Genomic DNA, 12,907 nt, shown 5'->3' with positions numbered 1-12,907 from the left:
AGGTCACTGCTACCAAAGAAGGCAGCACAATTGTTTGGTTACTGATATTATCTTTTCGTCTCCCACTCACTGCCGAATGGTTTGTTTAGCAAAGGCCCCAACCAAATTCCGTCTGTTTAAGCGTTCGACTAAATTGAAGCAGACAAGAGGAGAAAAAAGTAGTGGAAGCACTGCGAATATTTTACAGGAGGCTCCCCTTGTGAGATCAAATTAACACACGCCGCAGGAGATTTTCTTAAGACCGACATGATGGCGAAATTCATCAAGTTAAAAGAAGGATTGTAAATTCAAGTCGGTGAAATACCAGGCACTAAAATAAACAGCGATACCATGGCTTACGAACTTAATTGGTTCCCAGAAAGTGTGTGGAAGGCAAAAAGTGTATAACAACTTAAATTGCCCATAGGAGACAATTAAAATGAGAATAATCCGTTCCCAGGTCCCCATAAAACATAATTTTCTTCTAAATAATCCTTAAAACTACACAAAATACACCATATTTTATGTATAATTAATGTGCTACTGTATTATCATGGGAAAAAAACTGTACTGTATAATGTCATTTTATTGACCTTTGTGATGGTCGTTGATGGCTTGATGGAATGGATAGCTTTTGGCACAAAGTGTCCCAAGGAGCTCTGGGTTGTACATCTTCGAAGTTGTGATCTTGCAACAGCAACAGATGCAAGCAGACACACTCGGAACATCACGAAAGCGTTCGTTAGCTAAAGCGTTCGTAAGCCGAGTTATCATTGTACTTTTTTTTTTACGGTATAGCCTCGCATCTCATTTTTATTTGAGTTACAGTCAACATATTGAGTCTTGCTTAACTTCACTCGCAGACGATGCAAAAATGTGTCCACTCCAGTGGCAGGTTTTTGTCATCGTCACTCCAATTCCAGGACCCACACAATATGTTTAGGACGACATCAACATTCAATGCAGCGTAAGAAAACTTACACTCTCTTATTTTATCAGAAAAAAAGAGTTAATTCCGAAATGATATTAATCTGGAGTTATCTGAGCTTGAAATGGGGGCATCTGTACAAAATACAATACATAAGTATTGATTTATTATAATAATAATAATAATAATAATAATAATAATAATAATAATAATAATAATAATAATAATAATAATACATTTAATTTATAATAATAATAATACATTTTATTTATAATAATAATAATAATAATAATAATAATAATACATTTCATTTCTAAGCGCCTTTTGAAACTCTCAAGGTCACTTTACAGTCACAGGATAAGTTTTTCTGTAGGTGAGCAGCGGCAGCGTTCACTCAACCCGGAATAACTCAAATAGATAGAAAGCTAGATAGCTAGCAAATATATAGCTAATAGCTAGCCAACTAGATATATAGCTAATAGATAGCTACAGCTAAAGAGCCAGCTAGATAGCTAATAGCTACCTAGCTCAACAGCTAATGAGCCAGCAAGACAGCTAATAGATAGCAAATAAAGTGCTAGCTAGGTAGCCAGCTAAATAGCTAGACAGCTAGCTAGATAGCCAGATGCCCAGCGAGATACAAATATAGCTGAATAGCTAGATAAATAAAAGCCCCCCCCTCGCTAAAAAGAAAGAAAAAAAGTTACATTTTAAAACATACATACATAAGGCACGCCGCATGATAAGGCGCAAGGTCAGCTTTTGAAAAGAATATTTTCCTTTAGGTGCACCTTATAGTGCAGGAAATACACTCATTTGCGAGTTTTCATTCAAGGTTTTTCTTGACCCCATTTATGTCGCACTTTAACAGCTCCAATTGTAACAAAGCGCTAATATGGCAAAAAAAAGGCAAATGCTGTAATGCCCCCTCGTAGGAGGGAAAAACATTGCCAGAGGTCTGACCAGCACTTTATCGCCCCCCCCCCCTCACAAGAAAAAACAAAACCCAAACAAATTTGGGAATGGCGCTCCACATCACACTTTTTCAATTCCCGAATAAATTTGGTAACGGCAATGAATGAGTTAACTCAAAACAAGACAAACGGCGGCCATTGTCGTTCATGATAAAAAATAAAAAAAACACACATCACACTTACAATGACAAAGAAATATTTATTACATCTTTTTTATTTTTTTCTTGTTGTTCATGATTGTTTTCATTTATAATAGCTGCTGTGTATTTACAAATAAACACCACTTTTTTGGAATACTGGAAAAAAAAAAACTCGCCAAAGACGAATCAGGGAAACAGAAGAAAATGGACAGGATGAAAGTTACACTCGCTGCAACGTGATAACAAACGTGGAGTTTTGTTTTTTTTTTTTTTTTTTGGGGGGGGGGAAACTGGTTGTTGCTACGATATTTTTTTTTAAATGTTTTCCCGGATTAAAATCACGACGATGTGGCCTTTGTCATTGCAAAAGATGAGCAACGGATTTGCTAGCCAGAAAGAACATCACATTCGGTTAAAAAAACCTTTGCGTCGCCATTTTGTTCGGAACACAGAAAATATCATCACATGTAAGTGAAACATTATCACAACTAGCTCACGTGCACCCCGAAATGATAATACAGTGATACCTTGGCTTACGAGCTTAATTGGTTCACAGACAGTGTTTAAGGCGAAAAGTGTGTATCCCAAACATTAATTTCCCACTGGAAATCATTAAAATCAGAATAACCCGCTTCCAGGTCCCCATAAAACATAAATTTCTACTTCATAATTTTCTAAGCCTTAAAACTACACAAAATAGACCTTATTTTATGTATAATAAATATACAGTAAAGTCTCGTTATATCGATATCGGATATATCGATAGTCCCGGTTATATCGATACTATTTCTATGCACGCACGGAGAAAATTACATGCAAACAGGGTCGGATATATCGATAGTCCCGGTTATATCGATATTTTTTCGGACTCCCTTGAATATCCATATAACGAGACTTTACTGTACTATGGTATTGTAAATAAAGAAATAAACTGTACTATATAATAAAGTCTTTTATTTACCGTTGTGATGGTCGTTGATGGCTTGATGGAATGGAGTGGCCGCTTTCATCAGCATTAAACACTTGATGAGGAATGTAGCCTTCTTCTTCCACCATCTTGAAGAATGATTCCTTGTAACCTTTGGAAGCTTTATTATCAGAACTGGCTGCCTCACCATAACGAATGACACTATGAATCCCTGTACGATGCTTAAAGTTCTCGAACCACCCGTGGCCAGCCTTGAAATCATTAATGGATGAAGAACTTCCAGGTTGCCTCTTGACGATATCCGAGTGAAGTTGCTGGGCTTTCTCTGTGATAATTTTACCTAGTTACTCATCAATTGTGTTCTGTTTAGTTGGGTTGATAGCTTTTTGCATCAAGTGTACAGATGGCTTGTGCGGGTTATTTGTGGAGTCTGATTGATAGGATATTTTAATCTTGCAGTCTACACTCTGCCTTTGAACTATCAATAAAGTTGAAACAAGTCCAAATGTCACTGTGTTTTCTATCCATTTTCTCACTCTCTATCTGTTGTCTGCCTATCAATTTATTATTTGCAGCTCTGTGTTTCTGTAACCCCCCCCCCCCCCACTACTGCGTTCTTGACCAATCACGTGCAGCTTTAACCGAAGACTGGGGGGGAGAAATAGAGGACAAAAACAAGTCGGCTGCCATTTCCTTGTTAGCAGAATGGGATCGTTCGTGAACGACACATCACTCATTGTGGCGCTCCGTGTGTATCCCAAAAAATAGTTAGGATGCCAAGATTAAATTATCGTGAATTTAAGCCGAAAAGTTCATTAGCCAAGGTGCTCGTAAACTGAGGTATCACTGTACACTGTCATAAAAAACCCACATAAACCGGAGTCTCTATTTTTTTTCCTTTTTGTGGGTCTTCAAGACCCATCTGGTCTTCATTCAGGCTTTTATTCGTCATTCTTTCATCTCAGATAACCAACAAAGAATGTTCAATATGCTCCACATTTTCACCAATTGGCATTATAAGGGGTGTAACGTATCCGCGTTTCGTATAAAATACATACAAAAGGAAAAAAAACATTTTCTATTAGCAAAAAAATATTTTCTTCCTTGTGAACAAAGTATCAAACACCATATGTAACAATAGTCTTATTGTTGGATACACAGTATCCAGGAAAAAACAAAAACAAAACAAAAACGGTTGCTTTTCTCATGGTGACGTAGCCGAAGATATTCAGGTGTATTGAGGCTTGGTGGTCGATGTCAGGAAGTAAAATGAAAACCGATATTTCCATCTTTTGTTATCTGCACACAACCTGCAGGTATGTGAAAACACCCCAAAAAAGCCACAAAAGATCAAAACTGGAAGCTAAGCTAAGTGGATTTGAGATCATGCAATGCGTATGAAACGTCGTGAGTGAAGACGGTGTCACAAAACATCAAAATTGAACATGCGTTTAACCTCTGAATGTGTTTAAGACCCACATTGCGCAACAACCTCAGCACCTCAAGTGGAAAGAGAGAAAAACTTGAAATTATGACTTTTTTAACTCATTCACAGCCAGACGTGCAAAAATGTATCCACTCCAGTGCCAGGGTTTTTGTTATTGTCACTCAAATTGCAGGACCCACAGAATATTACATTTTAGGACTACATAAGCATTCAATGCAGAATAAGAAACCTTACTCTCTTCTTTTATCAGAAAAGAAGAGTTAATTCCTAAGTTATATGGGTCTGGAGAAATGAGGTTGAAATGAGGGTGGCTGTCCAGAATACAATGCAATGTATACATATCAGTTTATATAGCGCTTTACCAACAGCTGAAGCTGTACACTGAGAGGACTAGACAGGAGTACAAGGAGATGCAGCGCACGGTTAAAGTAAAGGTGGCAAAGACCAAACAAGAGGCCTATGATGACTTGTATGCTTGGCGAGACAGCAAGGAAGGTGAGACTGATCTTTACAGACTGGGGAGACAGAGAGACAAAGATGGTAAGGACCTGCAGCAGGTTCGGGTGATTAAGGATAGAGATGGCAATGTATTAACAGGTGCCAGTAGTCTGATGGCAAGATGGAAAGAGTACTTTGAAGAATTGATGAATGAGGAAAATGAGAAGGAACAAAGAGTAGAAGACGTGACTGTTGTGGACCAAGGCGTAGCAAACATTAGCAAGGATGAAGTGAGGAAGGCGCTGAAGAGGATGAAGGGGGGAAAGGCACTCGGGCCTGATGATTTACCAATCGATGTATGGAAGTGTCTTGGAGAGGTGGCGGTGGTGTTCTTGACTGGGTTATTCAACAAGATCTTAGATGGTGAACAGATGCCTGAAGAATGGAGACAAAGTGTACTCGTGCCCATTTTTAAGAACAACGGAGATGTGCAGAGTTGTACTAACTACAGAGGAATAACGTTGATGAGCCATACAATGAAACTCTGGGAAAGAGTAGTTGAAGCTAGACTAAGAGCAGAAGTGAACATCTGTGAGCAGCAGTATGGCTTCATGCCAAAAAAGAGTACGACATATGCAGTGTTTGCTTTAAGAATGCTGATAGAGAAGTACAGAGAAGGTCAGAAGGAATTGCATTGTGCCTTTGTAGATCTGGAGAAAGCGTATGACAGGGTGCCCAGAGAAGAGCTGTGGCATTGCATGAGGAAGTCTGTAGTGATGGAAAATTATGTCAGAGCGGTGTATCATGTATGTATGTATCATGAATGTAAGACAGTTGTGAGGTCTGCTGTCGGTATGACTGAGGAATTCAAGGTGGAGGTGGGACTCCACCAGGGTTCAGCTCTGAGCCCCTTCTTGTTTGCTATGGTGATGGACAGGTTGACAGACAATGTTAGATAAGAATCTCCTTGGACCATGATGTTTGCAGATGACATTGTGATCTGTAGCGAGAACGGGGAACAGGTGGCGGAGAAACTACAGATGTGGAGATATGCCCTGGGAAGGAGAGGAATGAAGATCAGTCGCAGCAAGACGGAATACATGTGTGTGAATGAGAGGGATCCAAGTGCAAGAGTGATGCTGAAGGGAGAAGAGATAAAGAAGGTGGAGGATTTTAAGTACTTGGGGTCAACTGTCCAGAGCAATGGAGAGTGTGGAAAAGAGGTGAAGAAGCGTGTCCAGGTAGGCTGGAGCGGCTGGAGAAAAATGTCAGGTGTGACGTGTGATAGAAGGGTTTTAGCTAGGATGAAAGGAAAAGTGTATAAAACCAGTGGTGAGACCAGCCATGATGTTTGGACTGGAGACAGTGCCACTGAAGAAAAGACAGGAAGCAGAGCTGGAGGTAGCAGAGCTCAAGATGTTGAGGTTTTCTTTGGAAGTGACCAGGTTGGATAGGATCAGGAATGAGTACATTAGAGGGACAACTCATATTAGAGCGTTTGGAGAGAAATTCAGAGAGGCTAGACTGAGATGGTTTGGACATGTCCAGAGGAGAGAGAGTGATATCGGGAGAAGGACGCTGAGCCTTGAACTGCCAGGCAGGAGACCGAGAGGAAGACCGAAGAGGAGGTTTATGGATGTGGTCAAAGAGGACATGAAGGTAGCTGGTGAGAGAGAGAGAACAGGATGCACAAAATCGGGATAGATGGAGGACATTGATTCGCCGTGGCGACCTCTGAGGGGAAAAGCCGAAAGGAAAAGAAGAAGAGCAACAGCTGAAGCTGTAGCAAAGCGCTAACATGGAAAAAGGGGAAATGCTGCCCCCTTGTGAAAAAAGAAAAAAAAATATTGCCAGAGGTCACGGCGCCCAATCATGAAAAAAGAAAACCCCAACAAATTCAGGAATGGCGCTCTACGTCATATTTTCAATTCCCGAATAAATTTGATAATGGCGGTGAATGAGTTAAAAATGATTAGGTTTACGATGTATCCATTTTATACTATTTCAGTGTATTATTTACCGTATTTTCCGGTGTATAAGACTCACCGAAAAGTCTTGATTTTTTTTCAAAAGATGACCTTTATGCGCCTTATACGTGAAGTCATATTGAGCCACAACAGGTCTCGCAACTCCATTCGCCGCCCCCCTCACCCCAGTAGAAGTAGTGCGTAACCCCAGCCTCGACTGCAGCGCCTTATAATGTGGTGTACCATATAGCTGAAAATGTGGCGTACTTTATAGCTGAAAAACTTACATATTTCTAAATTCTTTTTTTTTTTTCATTCATTGAAGGTATGCCTTATAATTCTTATATGTGGATTTTTTTAAATACACCATTCATTTATTGGGGTTACGCCTTATAATCCAGTGCACCTTATACACCGGAAAATATGTGACTGAATGATTTTAGGAATACATGGTGTGACTATATACAACGATGGTGTCCTGACAGTGATCCACAAATAATGCAAAGAGAAAACATACGACGGTGACATTCATGAATAGCATATTTCAACACATATACCACAATTTGCACACCCTGATAGCACACTAGCCCCCCCCCCCTCCCCCGCCCTCCTTCCTTACTGGACATAGTAAAACCGCGATAAACATTCCAATTAAAACACACCCATTAACTCCATTTAGTATCATATTGTGATTTTCCCAAATGAAATATGACCTGATGCTTCATGTCACAAAGAGGCTACAGCAAGTGCTGAAGAATGAATGCCTCTCTGTGTCTTTGTGTTGTCATGTTACTTGTTATTTGTTTTTTTGTTGTTGTTGTTGTTTTTTTTACTTCAAGATGGCGCCGCGAGAGTGGCCGCCTTCCAGAAGCTCCTGTATTTTGTTTTTCTACTTCTTTCAATCCGTTCCTCTTCCGTTCATAACTTTGCTGCTGTGAAATGTCAATTTCTCCACTGCGAGACAAATAAACATCCAATCCAATCCAATGTGTTTTGATTGGCGTTTTTGGGACAGAAATGACAATACACAAAACGTACCGTGCCGGGGCAAAAAAAAAAAAAAAAAAAAAACAAACACAAACAAAAACATACCTTGCACAATGTTATTCCAACATTTAACTGTACACCTGTATTGGCTGTTACAGTTAAAGTATGTCTAGTAAAATGTGTTCTTGGGGGCGTTGTGGGGGGACGACATCGCTCAGTCGAGACACGAAAAATGCTTCTCAATAAATTTTCAACTAAGGCTAATCCACAGTCAACAAAACACATTTATCACCTGAGGAAGGTTACATCATGACAGGCTTGCTCTGTTACATCATGACCCCCCCCCCCCACCCCCCCCAACCCCCCCGACACCCCCCCATGCAAAAAAAAAAAATTCTGACCCACATGTCGCTCTGCGATCTTCTCATGTCAGGTGTCGTCATGTTACTTTTTGGGGTCTGATGAGACCATCCGTATGCAGAAAAGGCTGTTGTTTATGTTGGTGTGTCCTTGTGTGTGGGTGTACACCCTTGTGCAAATTAATTGCACCACACTGTGACTGTTTTCCTGATTGTCTGATTGCTCATTCTAAAGTTCAGAACAATGTTTGCCACAATAGGGGTGGAGTCTGTCTGATATACTGTACTTGACTAACCACATTCCCTAATTACTTGTTTGCCAGGCCTCTGATTGGATAATTAATGGATTACCATGGCCTAATCCCCTTTCCGTCGGGTATAAAAATAAGGGGTTTTTGGTTTATGAATCAGTTCTTCTTCAACGAGATGGATACAGGACATTACTGTGATGGATTGGCCTGGCAATTCACCGGATTTGAACCCGATTGATAATTTATTGTCAATAATCCAGATCCGTCTGCGTGAGCATAATTGCACAACAAAAAAAAAACAAATTTGTGCTATAATTAAGACCTGGCACAGGGACCCTTCCGTCATCAACAACTGTCAAAATCTGGTGGATTCCATGCCAAAATGCATCTCTGAGGTGATAAAGAACAAGGGAGGACACACTTCTTACTAAAATCGATGAGAAGGTTTCTTCAGCCGTTATCTGTACTTTTTGAAGGTGTCGGACGTTTCGCCTCCTATTCTTACTAAAATGTATATTTGAATCATTTGAGTTGTTAAAAAATGTAAACAATCAATTTTATGCCAAAATAACAGGGTGGTGCAATTAATTTGCACAAGGGTGTATGTGTGTGGGTATTGTGCGGGTTTTCTTGGACACTAATAAATGCTGAATATGTGGGAGGTGAACATGAAGAGACCGTCGGCACCTGGCCCAAGGTCAGTCATGCATGATCCTGGTCACCACCTCTTTCATTGTGAAAGATTGTCAAGAGTTTATCCATTTTTCCCCAGCCTCTAATGCAGTGCCTTCTAATGTGGTGTACCGTATAGCTGAAAAACTTGTACATATTAATCAATTATATATTTTTTTCATTCATTGAAGGTGTGCCTTATAATTCGGTGCACTTTATATGTGGAAAAAAAATCGATATACACCAGTGCGCCTTGGGTGTATGTGTGTGGGTATTGTGCAGGTTTTCTTGGACAGTAATAAATGCTGAATATGTGGGAGGCGAACATGAAGAGATTGTACCTCTCCCGGCGCGGGCCGTCAGCACCTGGCCCAAGGTCAATCACGCATGATCCAGGTCACCCCCTCTTTCATTGTGAAAGATTGTCAAGAGTGTATCCATTTTTTTCGGCAAAGGTAATATAAAAGTGCTCAATAAACGGGGAAGGGTGGCAGGGTAGAGCAGCCCGTCAGTCCAATCAGGACAGTCAATTTCCTGGCGGTTTCCTCGGAACGGGCGCTATGACGACAAAATCGCCGCCAGGAAGACGATGGCAGAGGACAGTAGGGACATCGAATTGAAGGACGGGGCAGATGAGCTAACGTCCCTCCGAGAAGGTTCTGGTGACTCGTGACTGATGTCATCTATAGGGAAAATCAGGAGATTTTGCTTGAAAAGATTGTCTGACACATTTTGAGTACTCAGTTGTGAACATTTTAGATCGAGGGTGTCAAAATCATTTTTTTGCCACGGGCCACATAGTAGTTCCAGATTTTATCTCGGGGGGCCGTTAATGAAAAACTAGTTTTAAAATCTGAAGTCAAGAATAAAACCTGTTATTGTGGTTTACGTAAGACAATTTGACATTTTGGTTCGGACTTTAGCAAGCATCATAGGATTTCGCAAATTTGACTTACTTTCACGGGCCGAATAAAATGATGTGTTGGGCCCGATTTGGCCCCCGGGCCTTAAGTTTGACACCAGTGATGCAAGGGAGAAGCCAGCTAGCTGAATAGAAAAATGGTTAGCTTGATGACTAACTGGAGGCGGGCCGGATTTGGCCCCCAGGCGTTAACTTTGACACTTGTGATGCAAGGGAGTAGCCAGCGAGCTGAATAGAAAAAAGGTTAGCTTGAGCACTAACCGGCTCGCGACTGGCTAGCTCGATATATGAGCTTGAAATTTCACAAGTTTGACTTATTTTCACGGGCCGAATAAAATGATGTGGTGGGCCCGATTTGGCCCCCGGGCCTTGTCTTTGACACCTGTGAGCAATCTACTTCTCAAATTCTCAAGAGAAAGCCACACGTGGCTGACAAATCCCACCAACCTCTGGGTTCGAGACTGTTGTGACTCCTTTCGTCAAAGTCCACCCCTTCCTGTACGCCGCCGGAGTTTCGCACGCAATTGTCTTGAAACACAAAGAGGGAAAGAAGATCAGGCGTGTTGACCGAAATCGCGACGTCGCACATTTACGCTCTCCGTCAATCAATGCGTTAACTTACTTTGTGGCCGAACAAAGACTTTGAGGCGAAGGCAGCTTCTTCTTCCTTTGGCGTTCGTGAGGGAAGCTAAGAGAAAAAAAAGGGGGGGCATACATCGCATATGATTCCAGTTTTTCTTCATTCTTAACGACAAATTACTCAACACCTTTTGCAACACCTCATCACAGATACGTCCATTTTGTTGGGATCACACAATCTGGACTGACTGTCACCATACATAGAAAAATTAGAAACGCTCAATTCATTTGTACTTTTTTTTTTTTAACGATGAGGTACTGCAAATAACTAGCGGATGAAGAACGTTAAAACTGAAATGTTTTTCTTGTTTATTACGTGCTGCCTTGGTAATTAGATAGTCAAGAGAGTTCTGTCAAAGGTAGCTATCTGCTAGCTGACTGTTTGACAATTTGCTACATGAATATTTTTAAACATCTTTTCTATTTCCTTTTGCATCATTTTGTTTTTCTTGGACTTCCTGACATGTCACATCCTGCCCGCTTTTACATGACGTCACATCCTGCCCACCTTTACATGACGTCACATCCTATCCGTCTTTATAAAAGCTCTCCCAACACGCCCCTTTTCTTTCCCTCAGGCCCTCCTCAACCAACCTCACAATGTCCCTGCGGTCTACAAGATTAAAATAATGTCTTTTGTTCGACATCTTGGTTCCTGCTGATTTTACTACCATCTTCTCACACCGTGAAGAGCCATGAACCGGAGGGGACGATCATTTTTAACCCATCACTCACTTTAATTGCAGATTTCTTCATGCTACGCCTCTCACTTTAAAAAAAGACTTTAAAGTGAAGATATAGCATAAATAATGCTGAGATGAAACTGAAAATTCTGACTGTATTCTCAGAATTCTCATTTGAAATTCAGAAATCTAAGAATAGAGTCAAAATTCTGAGGTCAAAGTCGAAATTCTGACTTTATTCTAAGAATTCGGACTTTAATCTCAGAATTTGGATTTTAATTATCTCAGAATCCTAATTTTACAGTGAGAATTCTGAGATTATAGTGTGAATTCTGACTTCATAATTCTGATGTTAAAGTCAAAATTCTAAGACTTTAATTATTCTTTAATCTCAGAATTCTCACTTGAATCTCAGAATTGTGACTTTAAAGTGACAATTCTGAGAATAAAGGCAGAATTTTGACTTTAATCTCAGAATTCTTTTTGCTTCGTCTCTCACTTTAAAATGTTAAATATATAGCATTAAGAATTCTGAGAGGCGGCTTGGTGGTCGAGTGGTTAGCACACCGGCTTCACAGTGCAGAGGTCGCCGGTTCGTGTCCCACTCTGTCCTCCCTGTGGAGTTTTCACGTTCTCCCCGGGCCTGTGTGGATTTTCTCCGAGTCCTCCGGTTTCCTCCCACACTCCAAAAACATGCATGGCAGGCAAATTGACCACTCCAAATTGTCCCTAGGTGTGCGAGTGACTGTTGTACGTCTTTTTGTGCCCTGCGATTGGCTGGCAACCAATTCAGGGTGTCCCCCGCCTCGTGCCCGAAGACAGGCTCCAGCAACCCCCGCGACCCTAATGAGGAATAAGCGGTATGGAAAAATGAATGGAAGAACTCTGACATTAAAGTCAAATTTCTGGCTTTCTTCTCAGAATTTTTACTTCAATCTCAGAATTCTGACTTTATAATTCTGACTTTAAAATCAGAATTCAAAGAATAAAATCAGATTTCTGAGAATAATGTCAGAATTCTGAGATTAAAGTCCGAATTCTCACTTTAATCTCAGAATTCTACATGCTACGTCTCTCACTTGAAAAAAAAGGCTTTAAAGTGAGACTTTAAAAAGACTTTAAAGTGAAAGATGTAGTATAAAGAATTCTTAGATTATAGTGAGAATTCTGAGATTAAAATCAGAATTATGAGAATTAAATCAGAATTCTGAGATTAAAGTCAGAATTCTGAGAATTAAATCAGAATTTTGGGATTAAAGTGAGTATTTTGCCAAACCCTAATCCTCGTCTGTAGTATTGAGCCTGACAATTTCCATTATTTCCGGTTTTTGGTGCCAACAGAGCATTGCAGAGGCATGTAAGGTCTCTTTGTAAAGGGAATTAGCCAGACCTGGATTTTAATTCCGTGGGATCAGATGTGTAAGAATGGCTTTCTGCCTGAGCCTCCCACGCTTTCCTCTGTAAGAAGTTAAAGGGAAAGCCGCCTGCGCTATCCAAGCCTCCGTCATTATCCATGTCGATCTACGTCGAGTGTACACAAGCGGCGAGTCCGAGCGTTTGAGGCTTTCCGGCGAGTCAGTCTTCTCTCTCACA

The 12,907-nt window shown here is 40.6% G+C and overlaps 1 protein-coding gene across 1 annotated transcript in view; it reads right to left on the bottom strand.

Moving 5' to 3' along the window:
- Positions 1-8,179: 8,179 nt before the first annotated feature.
- Positions 8,180-12,907, bottom strand: part of LOC148884172 (ephrin-A5b-like) — an 88,176-nt gene continuing 83,448 nt past the window's right edge. The window contains exons 3-5 of the mRNA XM_089020295.1: positions 10,615-10,680; positions 10,440-10,520; positions 8,180-9,753 (exon numbers count right to left, since the gene is read on the bottom strand). Coding sequence (XP_088876421.1) covers positions 9,629-9,753; positions 10,440-10,520; positions 10,615-10,680 — 272 coding nt within the window. The 3' untranslated portion in view covers positions 8,180-9,628. The remainder of the gene's footprint in view (positions 9,754-10,439; positions 10,521-10,614; positions 10,681-12,907) is intronic.

This window comes from Hippocampus bargibanti, linkage group LG18 (genome assembly GCF_051943395.1).
Source record: "Hippocampus bargibanti isolate YZ-2025 linkage group LG18, ASM5194339v1, whole genome shotgun sequence".
Classification (NCBI taxonomy): Eukaryota; Metazoa; Chordata; class Actinopteri; order Syngnathiformes; family Syngnathidae; genus Hippocampus; species Hippocampus bargibanti.
The sequence above is the reverse complement of the archived record's forward strand: the minus strand, read 5'-3'. Positions and strand labels throughout refer to the sequence as shown.